The sequence below is a fragment of the Rattus norvegicus genome, chromosome 10, assembly GCF_021556685.1.
Source record: "Rattus norvegicus strain SHRSP/BbbUtx chromosome 10, alternate assembly SHRSP_T2T, whole genome shotgun sequence".
NCBI classification, from domain to species: domain Eukaryota; kingdom Metazoa; phylum Chordata; class Mammalia; order Rodentia; family Muridae; genus Rattus; species Rattus norvegicus.
Window position 1 is genome coordinate 65,085,791 of NC_141543.1, and position 10,784 is coordinate 65,096,574.

The following is a 10,784-nucleotide window of genomic DNA, read 5'->3' on the forward strand; positions in this document are numbered from 1 at the left end:
TTGGACCATGGCCAAGAACATTTGATTTTTCTGCAAAAAGGTACAGCTTGCTTTTTTTTTTTCAGACGAGCCGCAGTCAGCCAGCCTAGTCTAGTTTTCCGTTTGTCACATCAAGGAGGAAGTTTCAGGGGACCGCAAGTCTGGCATATCTTATGCCATCAGGTCTGTGCACCTAGTTCTATCGCTCTAGTTAACCCTTTTGATCCCATCTTCGCTAGTCCTGTAGATACACATCCAAGGCTTGGGGCAATAATATTGCATGCCTGATCCCTGTCTAAAGTATCTGATGATCTGTGACCTTACCTCCCATTTCTCTTCTTCTGAGAGCACACACCAAGGAGGACGGGCTCTTGTCAATCTTTCTGACCAAGGCAGTGACAAATACCTGACCCTGTATCCATCCTTAGTAACCCACCTATCAAAATTCAAATCATATTCTCCAGTATATGGTAATGGAGCATCCGTTGGTCGATACACATATGGTCCCCTGTAAGTACCTGGTTGCCACCACCTGTTTCTATACTCTGTAAAATATTCATAGCCGACCCAAAGCTCAAGGAATCATTTCTCAACAGTTCTACCAACACCCTAATAGAAGAAGTATCACTATCCTTATAAGTATAATTCTTTGCTAAATCTTTGATTTCCTTATCTATAAGAGAAGACATAATCTGCAACCTTGGAGTCCCTGTCATCAGAGGCTCTGTCTGCTGTAAAGAGGAAGCAGGAAAGCTTGTGGTATTAGTAATCAAAAATAGATCAGGACCTTCTGTCCTATTATTAAAGGAAGTCTCTGTCTTGCCAAGATCATACTCAGAATCAAACAAAGAAAGAGTAAAGAAATAAGTGCTGACAACGATCTTTCCCATGACCCAGATGCCCATCAGCCCAGAGCCAAGTTTGCAGCAGGGGGCAAGTCCAGGTGCACATCTTCTTGGAGTCCGCCGCACGCAAGCAGGGGGCTTAACCACGTGTGGTGCGAAGCCTCGAACCGGCTCCCACTCAGGCGTCATGTCTGCCCCGGAGCTCGATTATCTCTGCTGCAGGCGCGGCAAGTTACCTCTTCTTTCTTGCTATCTCCTTATCTTTAAGGTAGAATGGGAAGATCACCATCCTTTCTAAGACATCTAGGGCTTTTATAGAGGTCTCTCTACCTTGATTCACAGTGAAGGCAGAGACTACCTGTCCTGAAGTTTCAAAAAGGTAGTTTGCATCTCACTGGACCCATCTCCAGCGAAAGGCTATCTTAGCAACCAGCACTTCAGGGCCAGTGAAAGGCTGTCTTTGCAATCAGCCCTCGAATGAAGGCTTTACTGCATGTGCTTGCAGTGGAGACGGGATATGAGTAGGAAATTGGATGCAATGATCTCCACATCAGCCTTAAAACTCTGTTGACACAGGAGTTGGGAAGAGATACAAACAAATGTCTTCCAATCTTCTTAATATTGATGAAGGAAGATGAATGATTTTCAAATTGACAACTGATGACCGGCAAAGTTCTTTGCAGATGTTTAATTACAGAATAACTAACTGCTGCTGTTTCCACTGAGTTCATTTTTTTCTTTTTTGTTTGGCTTTCTTCTGTCCTCTCAGATTCAGTTTAGCATTGTGTCAAGACCCCAGATTTCTCACCTTCTTGTCCATACTGTTTTCGATGACACTAATGGCTTTCCCTAACTCTACATGTCCACATAATCTAAGACTTGACTCAAAGCAGAATCCCTCTGAACAGTTCACCTCTGCTGCCTCCCTCTCCTAAATGTCCACAACAGACAACTTCCTGGAGCTTGCTCCTTCTAGCTGAGCTGAGGATGGAATGTGTTTGGTTCATTTTGTCAACAGCAAAGCTCATTATAATTCTTAAACAAACAAACTGGTGGTTAAAACATTCATTGGATTCTAAAGAAAGAGAAGACATAGTGTGAGCAAGGCAGGACCTGGAAGACATTCTGAATAGACTAAAACTTGAGCTAGATTCCTATGGGTTTACATGATTAAGGGAAGTAAAGGGTGAGTTCCTGGTACAGGTTGTTGTAGAGACCTTTTTATGTTCCTACGTACTGTGTTTTATAAAAATAAAGAAGAGAAAAAATATATTTGGTGGATGTGTAGTCAGGGGTTGGGGAAAAGCCTATGCTGAGGCATGCCTTTCCCCTGAATGACCAACCACATGATGGTATAGTATAGAATAGAGTTTATTCAGGGCAAGGGGAGGGGAGTTGAAAGGGTAGTTTTTCTGTAGAAACAGAAAAAGGCTGAGAGAGAGAAAGTAGAGGAGTAGAGACTGGCCATGAGCATGTGGAAAGAGATGGGGGAGGAGAATGGGAAGAGATGGGGAAGGGTCTAGAGGACAGAGTGAGAGCAAGAAGGCAAGAGAGCAAGAGAGAGGGCAGGGGGCAAACAGCCCCTTTTATAGTGAATCAGGCACACCTGGCTGTTGTCAGGTAATTTTATTGTGATGGAACAGTTGTATTCAACTAAGATAAAAGTTAGAACACACAAAAATATGCACTAAATACATAAAAATAAAAATATGGCTTGAAGGGAAACCAGGATACCACTGACAGACACAATGTTGATAGAATGTTTAAATGGAATAGTCCTTTTATTATGAGGTTGTCACAAAACAAAGACTATAAAATTCATGAAAATGGGAAACTTAATCTGGGCAGAGAAATTGAGGGCTCTAAAAGTTAAATACAGATGGGAAATTGCAGATTATGCATGCAGGTACAGGGCAAATGCACCATCTTGAAATATGAACAGGGTCTTCCAATCATTGCAACATTTATGCAATATATATAGATATTAAAGCATGCTAGCAAAGGAATATGTGAAATGTTTACTTACCAGATAAATTTCATTTAATTAATAATGAAGGAAGTAAAATTAAGAAGGTAAACAAACTAACCAAAGGTGCAACCACTATATCCCAAAACAATCTGATGTCAAGTCCAAAGGGAACCCCAGTTCCCCAAAAAAGGAGTGGACAACCCCAAAATGACAGTCTTGGTTCAGCTCCAAATTGAACAACAGAAAGAAAGAAGCATATCTCAGGCTTCTGTGAAATGGGCTTCTGCCTGCCATCAGGGCCATTTCTCTTACACATCAAAGCCCATGTTAGTCTCTACACATGACGTTCCCTAGAAGCCTGGCCCTTCTCACCTGCTCCTCTACCCTATACTCCAAAGCTATGCCAGTTCACAGGCTTCCCAGACTGCTCTGGTTCACAGGCTTCCCTTCCTTCAGGTACTTGTTCTCCTTATAACCCTTATGATTTTTCCATGAACCCCTTCTCTAGTCCTGGCCATGTTCAGTCCGATTCTTTTTCTCTCTTGTCTAGACTCCCTGCAGATGTCTCTGGCTGTTAATCTCTTTCTCACCTACAATAAAAACCTTCCCCCTAAACATTGAGCACTCAGTTTGGTGGTTTCATTATTGTTTCCTCACTTACACCAGCAGAGACAATTTGCTGAAAGGAAGAAATAGATAGATAGATAGATAGATAGATAGATAGATAGATAGATAGATAGATTCTGATATCTATCTTTTTGTCTATCTACCTACCTGAATATCCATCCATCTATTTATAGATAATGAACCACATTTATAAAGGTTTCAAATTAGAGAAGAACACAATGTTGTGTTTAATTTTAAAGGCAGAAGGTACAGTGATATGAAAGATGTGCAGTAACAAAAATACTCTCGTACTGTCAATCAAGATGTAGAATGCTGCACATGGTTTTTTTGGCTTTTTTTTTCTTTTGGCAAAAAGAAAGACAGAATACTTACCAAAATTTATATTTGTCCTTCTATATCCTTTAGCACACATACAAATACACCCACATGTATACATTACTTGTATGAATTTAACCAGTGGACATAATTGCATATGTACAGATACACAGATAAATATTAATCTGAGGACCATTAACAATTACAAAAAATATAAACATGTTGGTGAAGTAGATCACAGTTGATATATAAAGTGGAGTATTTTAAAGATAGATTTTCAAATGAATATGATGGATTTGTATGTTGGTTTGAGAACTGTAAGGAAGGTTCTTGCAAAGCTACATAGTGTTTTGAATGTGTATGTGAGTGGGTGTGTGTAGCACATTGTGGCTCCAATGTAGAAAGGCAGTGGTGACTTCTGCACAATTTGAGCTTTTACAACACAATGAATTTTATGATTAATGACAAATTTAAGCTGTGAAAAGATTTCTAGTTTGAAATAAAAATAAACAGGACATAGATTTCAAAAGAAAAGGAGGCACCCGATTTGTTAAAGAAACCCCATGATCTTTCTGGGTAAACAGAGAGGTGGGCTCAATGTCCAAAGAGATTCTTTGTGATAGTGATGCCAGTTGCTCTGGATCACTGTAGTGACAGTGTCATGGCAAATCACTAGGCAAGTCAACCTAGAAACATGGCATCAATGGCCAGATAGAAGAAAGGCCTGCAGCTCAAGAATCCTGGAGCCAAACAAACTGTGTTTTGTTGTGGTGTTAAATGCTGGTGGTGAGAAAAGGTGGTAGAAGAAGCCGCCATTCCCCGTACTAACACAACAACGCTCTTTCTAGATATTTAGACAAACAGAGCTAGGCGTTAGTAGTGAGAGAGCCTTGACAATTGTTTTGTGGCTCCTGCCAAGAAGAGATCAAAAAAGGGTAAAAAAAAATAATTTTCTTGAGGTCAAGAACATTGTGAACAGCAGAGGATATGGCATGAGAATGCTTGAAGCTTCCCAGACCCTTGTAGAAAGCTCATTGTATCCTGAAGATTGACTCATGGGTAATAAAAGGATTAAGAAAAGTCCATCTTTCCTCTGTCTTTTGAGAGCATTAGTAGGCAGGAATCAAAAGACAGGAATGTGACCCAGGTGTTAGTGACAATCTTTGTTGAACACATACATACCCAGTACATTCCCTAATTGCTGCTGTATTTCCTCATCTGGCAGACCTTCTCCCTAACCTTATAGGTGCCTCTCTGGGTAGAGAAATGGCAGGTGTGTCTGTAGGCATTCCAGCACAATTGGCAGAACTCGAGATACTGTTTTCTTAGGAGAAAAGATTGGCTACAATAATGGCTTCAGGGCTATCAAAAACTAATTATTGCTGGGCCACAGAGAATAAGAAAACCCAAAGCATCCATCTCTGACATACAAATTTTATGCCTCTAAAATCTTTTAACATCCTCTTGGTGTCTTAGCTATTTAGCATTGTTTCTCATCTGCTATTCTATCCCTGTAATCCACATCAGCCTCTGTAAGGCTTCTGTTATTTCTTCTCAATGCCTTGAGCCTCAATTTCATTGTCTCCCTATGTCCCCATTGTTTATTTGCATTTTACCACACATCTTCTATCTAGTAACTTCTTTTGTGTCCTCTTTCCATCTCTATCTTAATGCATCCCTCTAGTCTACCCACTCATATCATATATCCTGGAGAAGTTACATCATAGGTTCAGATGAGATGAGAGTGTTAGATGGATTGAAGACATATCAATGAGACAGTAGCACTATCAAAAACAGTGATTAGTTCTACAAATACATTAAAGGAGGGATGTGCACCTAAGTGATGACTTGATAGATGGCTGGAAAACAGAAAACAGAATTGAGAACATTCTAGACTAGTGCCACACTCTCCCTGACAAGATGAGCCATCACAGTGTGATGGGCTTTCATACATAGATTTGTAACTTGGAGGTTTAGAGGTAAAGAGAGAGAATTTACAGAGTAAATACTATTGAGGGTGGTTGAAATGTTTAAATGTTTATATCACAAATACATTTTTAAAATTTAGAAATGTGAGGATAATTGAGGGAAGCTGTTTTTCCATCATACCGTTCCTTACATTTGAGTGGAGTTTTCACGTTTATAGTCAGGGCTGTGAGCTGCACACATTTACATCTCCTCTAGAATTATTGGGAATACAAAACCACAGAGCAGCTTCCTTCCCATATCCTCTGAATCTTATAAGAGTTTTATAAAAGAAATGATCTATTCCCCTCAAGGGAGAGGTTTCACAGATAGACCAACTCTATCTGAACCTGAGGAATAAAGAAGACTCCCAAAAGGTATGCTTTCTGAGACACTCTGGGAACTCCAACTAAAGGGAAGACATAGTAGCTAAGGGTAGAAGTCATCAAATGGCAGACTTGGGAGAACCTATGTACTCACCATCATCTATACCAATGTATACCCTCTTTGGGCAACAATAATTATCATCCCTTAAATAAAGCTCTGAAATGGAAAGAGTTCTGAACAAATGGTTCTACGGTTTGACAATACATGGCATCCCATGCTCAGCTTTAATTTTAAAGGAAATAGGTAGAGTGAAACCTTGCAGCCTCTTCAAGCTGCCGGCCGTCTCCCTGTGAGTACCCTCCAGAGGGCGGCCTGAACATCAGGATTCCTGAGGCTGTAGATGAGTGGGTTCAGCATAGGGTTGATTACAGTGTTGAAAATCCCAATAGCTTTATCCTTATCTGAAAGTTTGGTGGAGCCAAGTCTCATGTAGTTAAAGATACCTGTGCCATAGAATATGGCCACCACAGTGAGGTGAGAGCTGCATGTGGAGAAAGCTTTCTTCCTACCTTCAGCAGAGCGAATTCGCAGAACAGCAGCTGCCACGTGGATGTAGGAGGTGAAAATGAGTGCCATGGGGGTTCCTGCCATTATGAAACCCACTCCAAAGAGCAGCAGCTCATTGATCTGGGTGCTGGAGCAGGAGAGCTGGAAGAGCTGGGGAAGGTCACAGTAGAAGTGATTGATCACATTGGGGCCACAGAAGTGAAGTGTGGATATGGCTACAGTGTGAGTCAGTGCATTGCTGAAGGCACAAGCCCAGGATGAGGCCACCAAAATCCTCTGGACTGAATGGTTCATTCGGGTGCTATAGGTAAGGGGCCGGCAGATGGCCAGGAAACGGTCATAAGCCATGGCTGTCAATAGGAAGCAGTCAACCCCAACCAGCAGATGGAAAAAGAAGAGTTGTGTGAGGCAGTCTCCATATGGAATTGTATGCTTGCGGGCCAAGAGCCGAACCAACATGGAGGGAATAGTGACACTGATGCACCCCACATCCATCACTGACAGATTCCCCAGGAAAAAGTACATGGGGGTGTGCAGTTTGGGTTCCACCAAGACAGCTGCCAGGATGCTCAGGTTGCCCCCAACAGTGGTCATGTAAGCCAAGAGGAAGAGTATGAAGACAACTGGCCACAGCTCTGGTGTCTCCACCAAACCCAGCAGGATGAACTCAGCCACAGTGGTTCCATTGGCTTTAGGAACTTGCTGCATGGGTTCCTTTAAAGAAGCATGCAAGGAGAAAAACAAGCAGACCTCTCAGTGAGATGGGGAAATTTGAACCATAGTTACTGTAAAATGTACAATTAGAATACTTAAAAGGGAAACTTTCATCACTCCATCTATTCCCTTCTCTCCCTCCAAATGATATAATTATGTAATGACCTCAAAAAATAAGAAAAATCATTTGAAAAGTATAACGTTGTTGATGTTGAGTTTAGCTCTTAAAGAAACTGGGGGTGATTGAGTGACTAATGTGTTTGTAAGGTGTATCAGATCAATTGTCTACTGTTCACACAATTCACAAGCCAATCCAACTCTTCATGCTAAAGAAAAACACCCAGTATTTGGCTACTGTGACACAGTAAGATTTTCTAGAAGGCAACATCTGATTATCCTTGGAGAATGACAACAGAGTAGGTGTCACCCTTATATTTAATTTTTAAATAAATTTTGTAGCATTAACATTGTAAATCTTGAGAAATAAAGGAAAGGTTGTATAATGGGGGAAAAAATGGTTTACCTGGAAGAAAAAGTGCAGTCAAGACAATAGGAGTTAAGATTTAAGAAGTCCTTATTTACTTATATGCCACCAGTGTACATAAACAGGAAACAATGAAAAATAATTCACTATTTTGTTTTCCTAAAGAAGTGAAACACTCATGGTATAATATTAAGAGAATGATATGCACACACACACACACAGAGAGAGAGAGAAAGAGAGAGAGAGAGAGAGAGAGAGAGAGAGAGAAAGAGAGAGAGAGGAAAGCATGAAGGGAGGGAGGGTGAGAGAGAGGGAGAGAGAGACAGGGGTGGGGGGATTCCAATCTTGCCAGTGGCTATAACAAAGGTGGCATTTATTCCCTTGTTTGTTTCAGTTTTCCACATTGTCTACAGTTGACACTGTTTTTAAATGCTCTTTGGTGCTAGCATCTGGAGATGACCATGGAAACCTACTGAGTCCCACAGCACAATGAACTGAGCAAAGGAGAAACTGTGTTCTCTTTCTCTGCAACAGCCAAGGCCTTGGATGTGGACAGATTTCTTGGGGCATTCTCTGACAACACTCAAGCTGGGGACCTTGCTTGGGCTAGCCACTACTCTAAGGACTTCACATGCAGAAGATAATAATTCCTTCACATCAGCATGGAATTACTATTTTAATCTTTGCTTCTCATCAAGAAAAACATGAGCATACATCAGGAAGAGGCACAGGCAGGTTTCATCCTCCAGAGTCCCTGCTCCTAACTACTAACACTGCAGTTAATCCCAGAATCTCAAGGGTTCAAGGCCTTGCCTTTCTTAACTTCTCCTTGAAGCTCTCTGAACCACTCCATGACTCAAAATTCACCCATAATCCTTATGGTTGAACCTATGTGGACTCCAATGTCTTGTGTTGCAGGCAAGTACTTCAAGTTCGAATGACCTCCCTAATGGGTCACAGTCAGAGCTGCCTTTCTTAATTTCCTGTATCCTCATCATTGCTTCTGTTAGTTTCTCTGCATAGAATGCACTTATAGTGTCTCCTGACCACATCTTCACAACTCGGTACGAATGATGCCGCTTCCAGAGCACTACCCTGACAAGTTCCTCCCCATTCCAAAGTGACACTTATGTCTTCAATATTTCTTATGCACTTTGGTTATATTTTACATGGTACTTATCTTATAGAAATAATTTAAGTGTTGATGTAATCGCTCCAGTATAATTCAAGAGCAAAATCCACATCTGATTTCTCTTTGTGGTCTATACTTATGGATCCTCTGTGTCTGTGCACCACTTCACAAATAAATAAAGGACTGCATTTTTGTTAACAGACAAAAAGCATTGGTGGCTAACAAGGATTAAGAAAAGGTAATTTTAATGGGACCACTGTGAATTGGGAAGAGCTAGACTTTGAAGAGCTTTGAATGAAAGATGATACCAGTTGAGTGAGAAACACAGGTTTCTTTGTAGTTGAGATGACTCTAGACAGATCGTGAACCCACTAGCAACCCTTTAGCAAGCCACATGCCAACAAACACCTTTCAAATCATTTTTACAGTCAGATAAAAGCAAATAAAACCCAGTCATATCATGGCACAGAAATGGTAGTTGCTGCCTTGATTTAAACCAACAAGAGACTAAGTATGGACAGTCAACTAACAGCACAATGCAGGATGTTTGTGCTTGATGGGATCTTGAGAGGACCATCAGTGGTGAGGACCACCGCTGATGCTGATCTGTTCTTGCATTCACTTGGAGAAGACTTTTTACCTCAGGTATCTTTTTGCTGTTGAGACACTAATCAACATATCTGTAAAGTCAGGAAGGTTCTCTCTCTGAGAAACTGCCTAAGTTCCTTTTTTGTGACTTAAGGGTAGAGGAAGAACCATGAAAACTCACCTGGTGATGGCACAGAGACCAGTGTGGCTTAGTGGGAAAGGATGTGAAACACACAAAGAAACAGACAAATTCATTCAGCTTCAGTGAAAGCGAAAGGGGGCTCTCTCTATATACATATTATATAAGAGAGAGAAACAAAACAGACTCAGAGTAATCTCTGTCCTGGGGACTTTCCATAATAATGTCAGCCTCTTGGGACCTCAAAATTAGTCCCAAGAAATGAAAAGAGGGCTGAGAACAGACAGGGTCAGGTTAAAACACAAGCCCTAATAAAAACTACCCTGGTACGACAGAGGAGTTTCACACCATAGTACAGATTCAGAATTTTTCCTATGTCTTTGTTCTCACCTTCATATTGTCTACAGACACACGGAGGAGATAGGACACAAGGTTTAACAGACAGGGGCATAAAAGGCTGTCTGCTGTCCCCAAGTCACTCAGGGATTTATAGATGGAGCCAGGACTCCATCAGGGTCTTGCAGCTGAGAGTGTAGCTCCTTTACATGCCTCCCATAAATAGAATTCGGGTACTGAGGCAGGCTGGTTTCTAAGCTTTTGGATGAGGAGAGAAGCTGCTTTGGATCTGGGAATGAAGGAGAAACCCAAGAAAGGAGACTAATCAAAAGAGGCTCATTGTCTATGCTAATCTTCTCTGTATCGTTCCAATTTTAGTATATGTGCTGCCAAAGCGAGCACAAAAGAGGCTCATTGTAACCATAGTAAATCCTCAAGGATAAAATGTGTTCCCACCTAGAGCCTTGTTAGTGAGGGCCAGAGGGACTGTGTCTTGAGATTCATGTGATGATCCTAGGAGAGGCCATGGAAGCACTGTGCTGGGAAAAACAGGAGGTTTGGGGGGTGGCAAAGTTGCTCCCTGTTGTGGGTTCATGGCAGACTTTTGAGACCAGGAGCCTTAGCATAGAGTATGAAAGAAGGAACTTAAGCAGCTGTGCAATCTGACCTTCACACCCTTTACTCTGTCAGATAATTGATTATCTGCCCAAACCCCAGAGGTAGTGCCTGCTCTGTGGGGTGGAGGAACACATCCTCCATTTCTAAGCAAATGCTAAGAAATCCTTTTTTTGGCCCTC

At 41.5% G+C, this 10,784-nt stretch overlaps 1 protein-coding gene and 1 pseudogene across 1 annotated transcript; both read right to left on the bottom strand.

The window, feature by feature from the left end:
• Positions 1 to 6,354: 6,354 nt before the first annotated feature.
• Positions 6,355 to 7,302, bottom strand: Or3a1 (olfactory receptor family 3 subfamily A member 1). The gene has a single exon (NM_001001351.1). It carries the CDS (start codon positions 7,300 to 7,302, stop codon positions 6,355 to 6,357), a length of 948 nt encoding a protein of 315 aa, NP_001001351.1.
• A 3,028-nt stretch (positions 7,303 to 10,330) lies between these two features.
• Positions 10,331 to 10,389, bottom strand: LOC120095377 (U6 spliceosomal RNA; annotated as a pseudogene).
• Between the last annotated feature and the right edge of the window lie 395 nt (positions 10,390 to 10,784).

What these genes read in the sequence shown, in the direction of transcription:
- Or3a1 (NM_001001351.1), bottom strand. Translation starts at nt 7,302, where the DNA reads ATGCAGCAAGTTCCTAAAGCCAATGGAACCACTGTGGCTGAGTTCATC.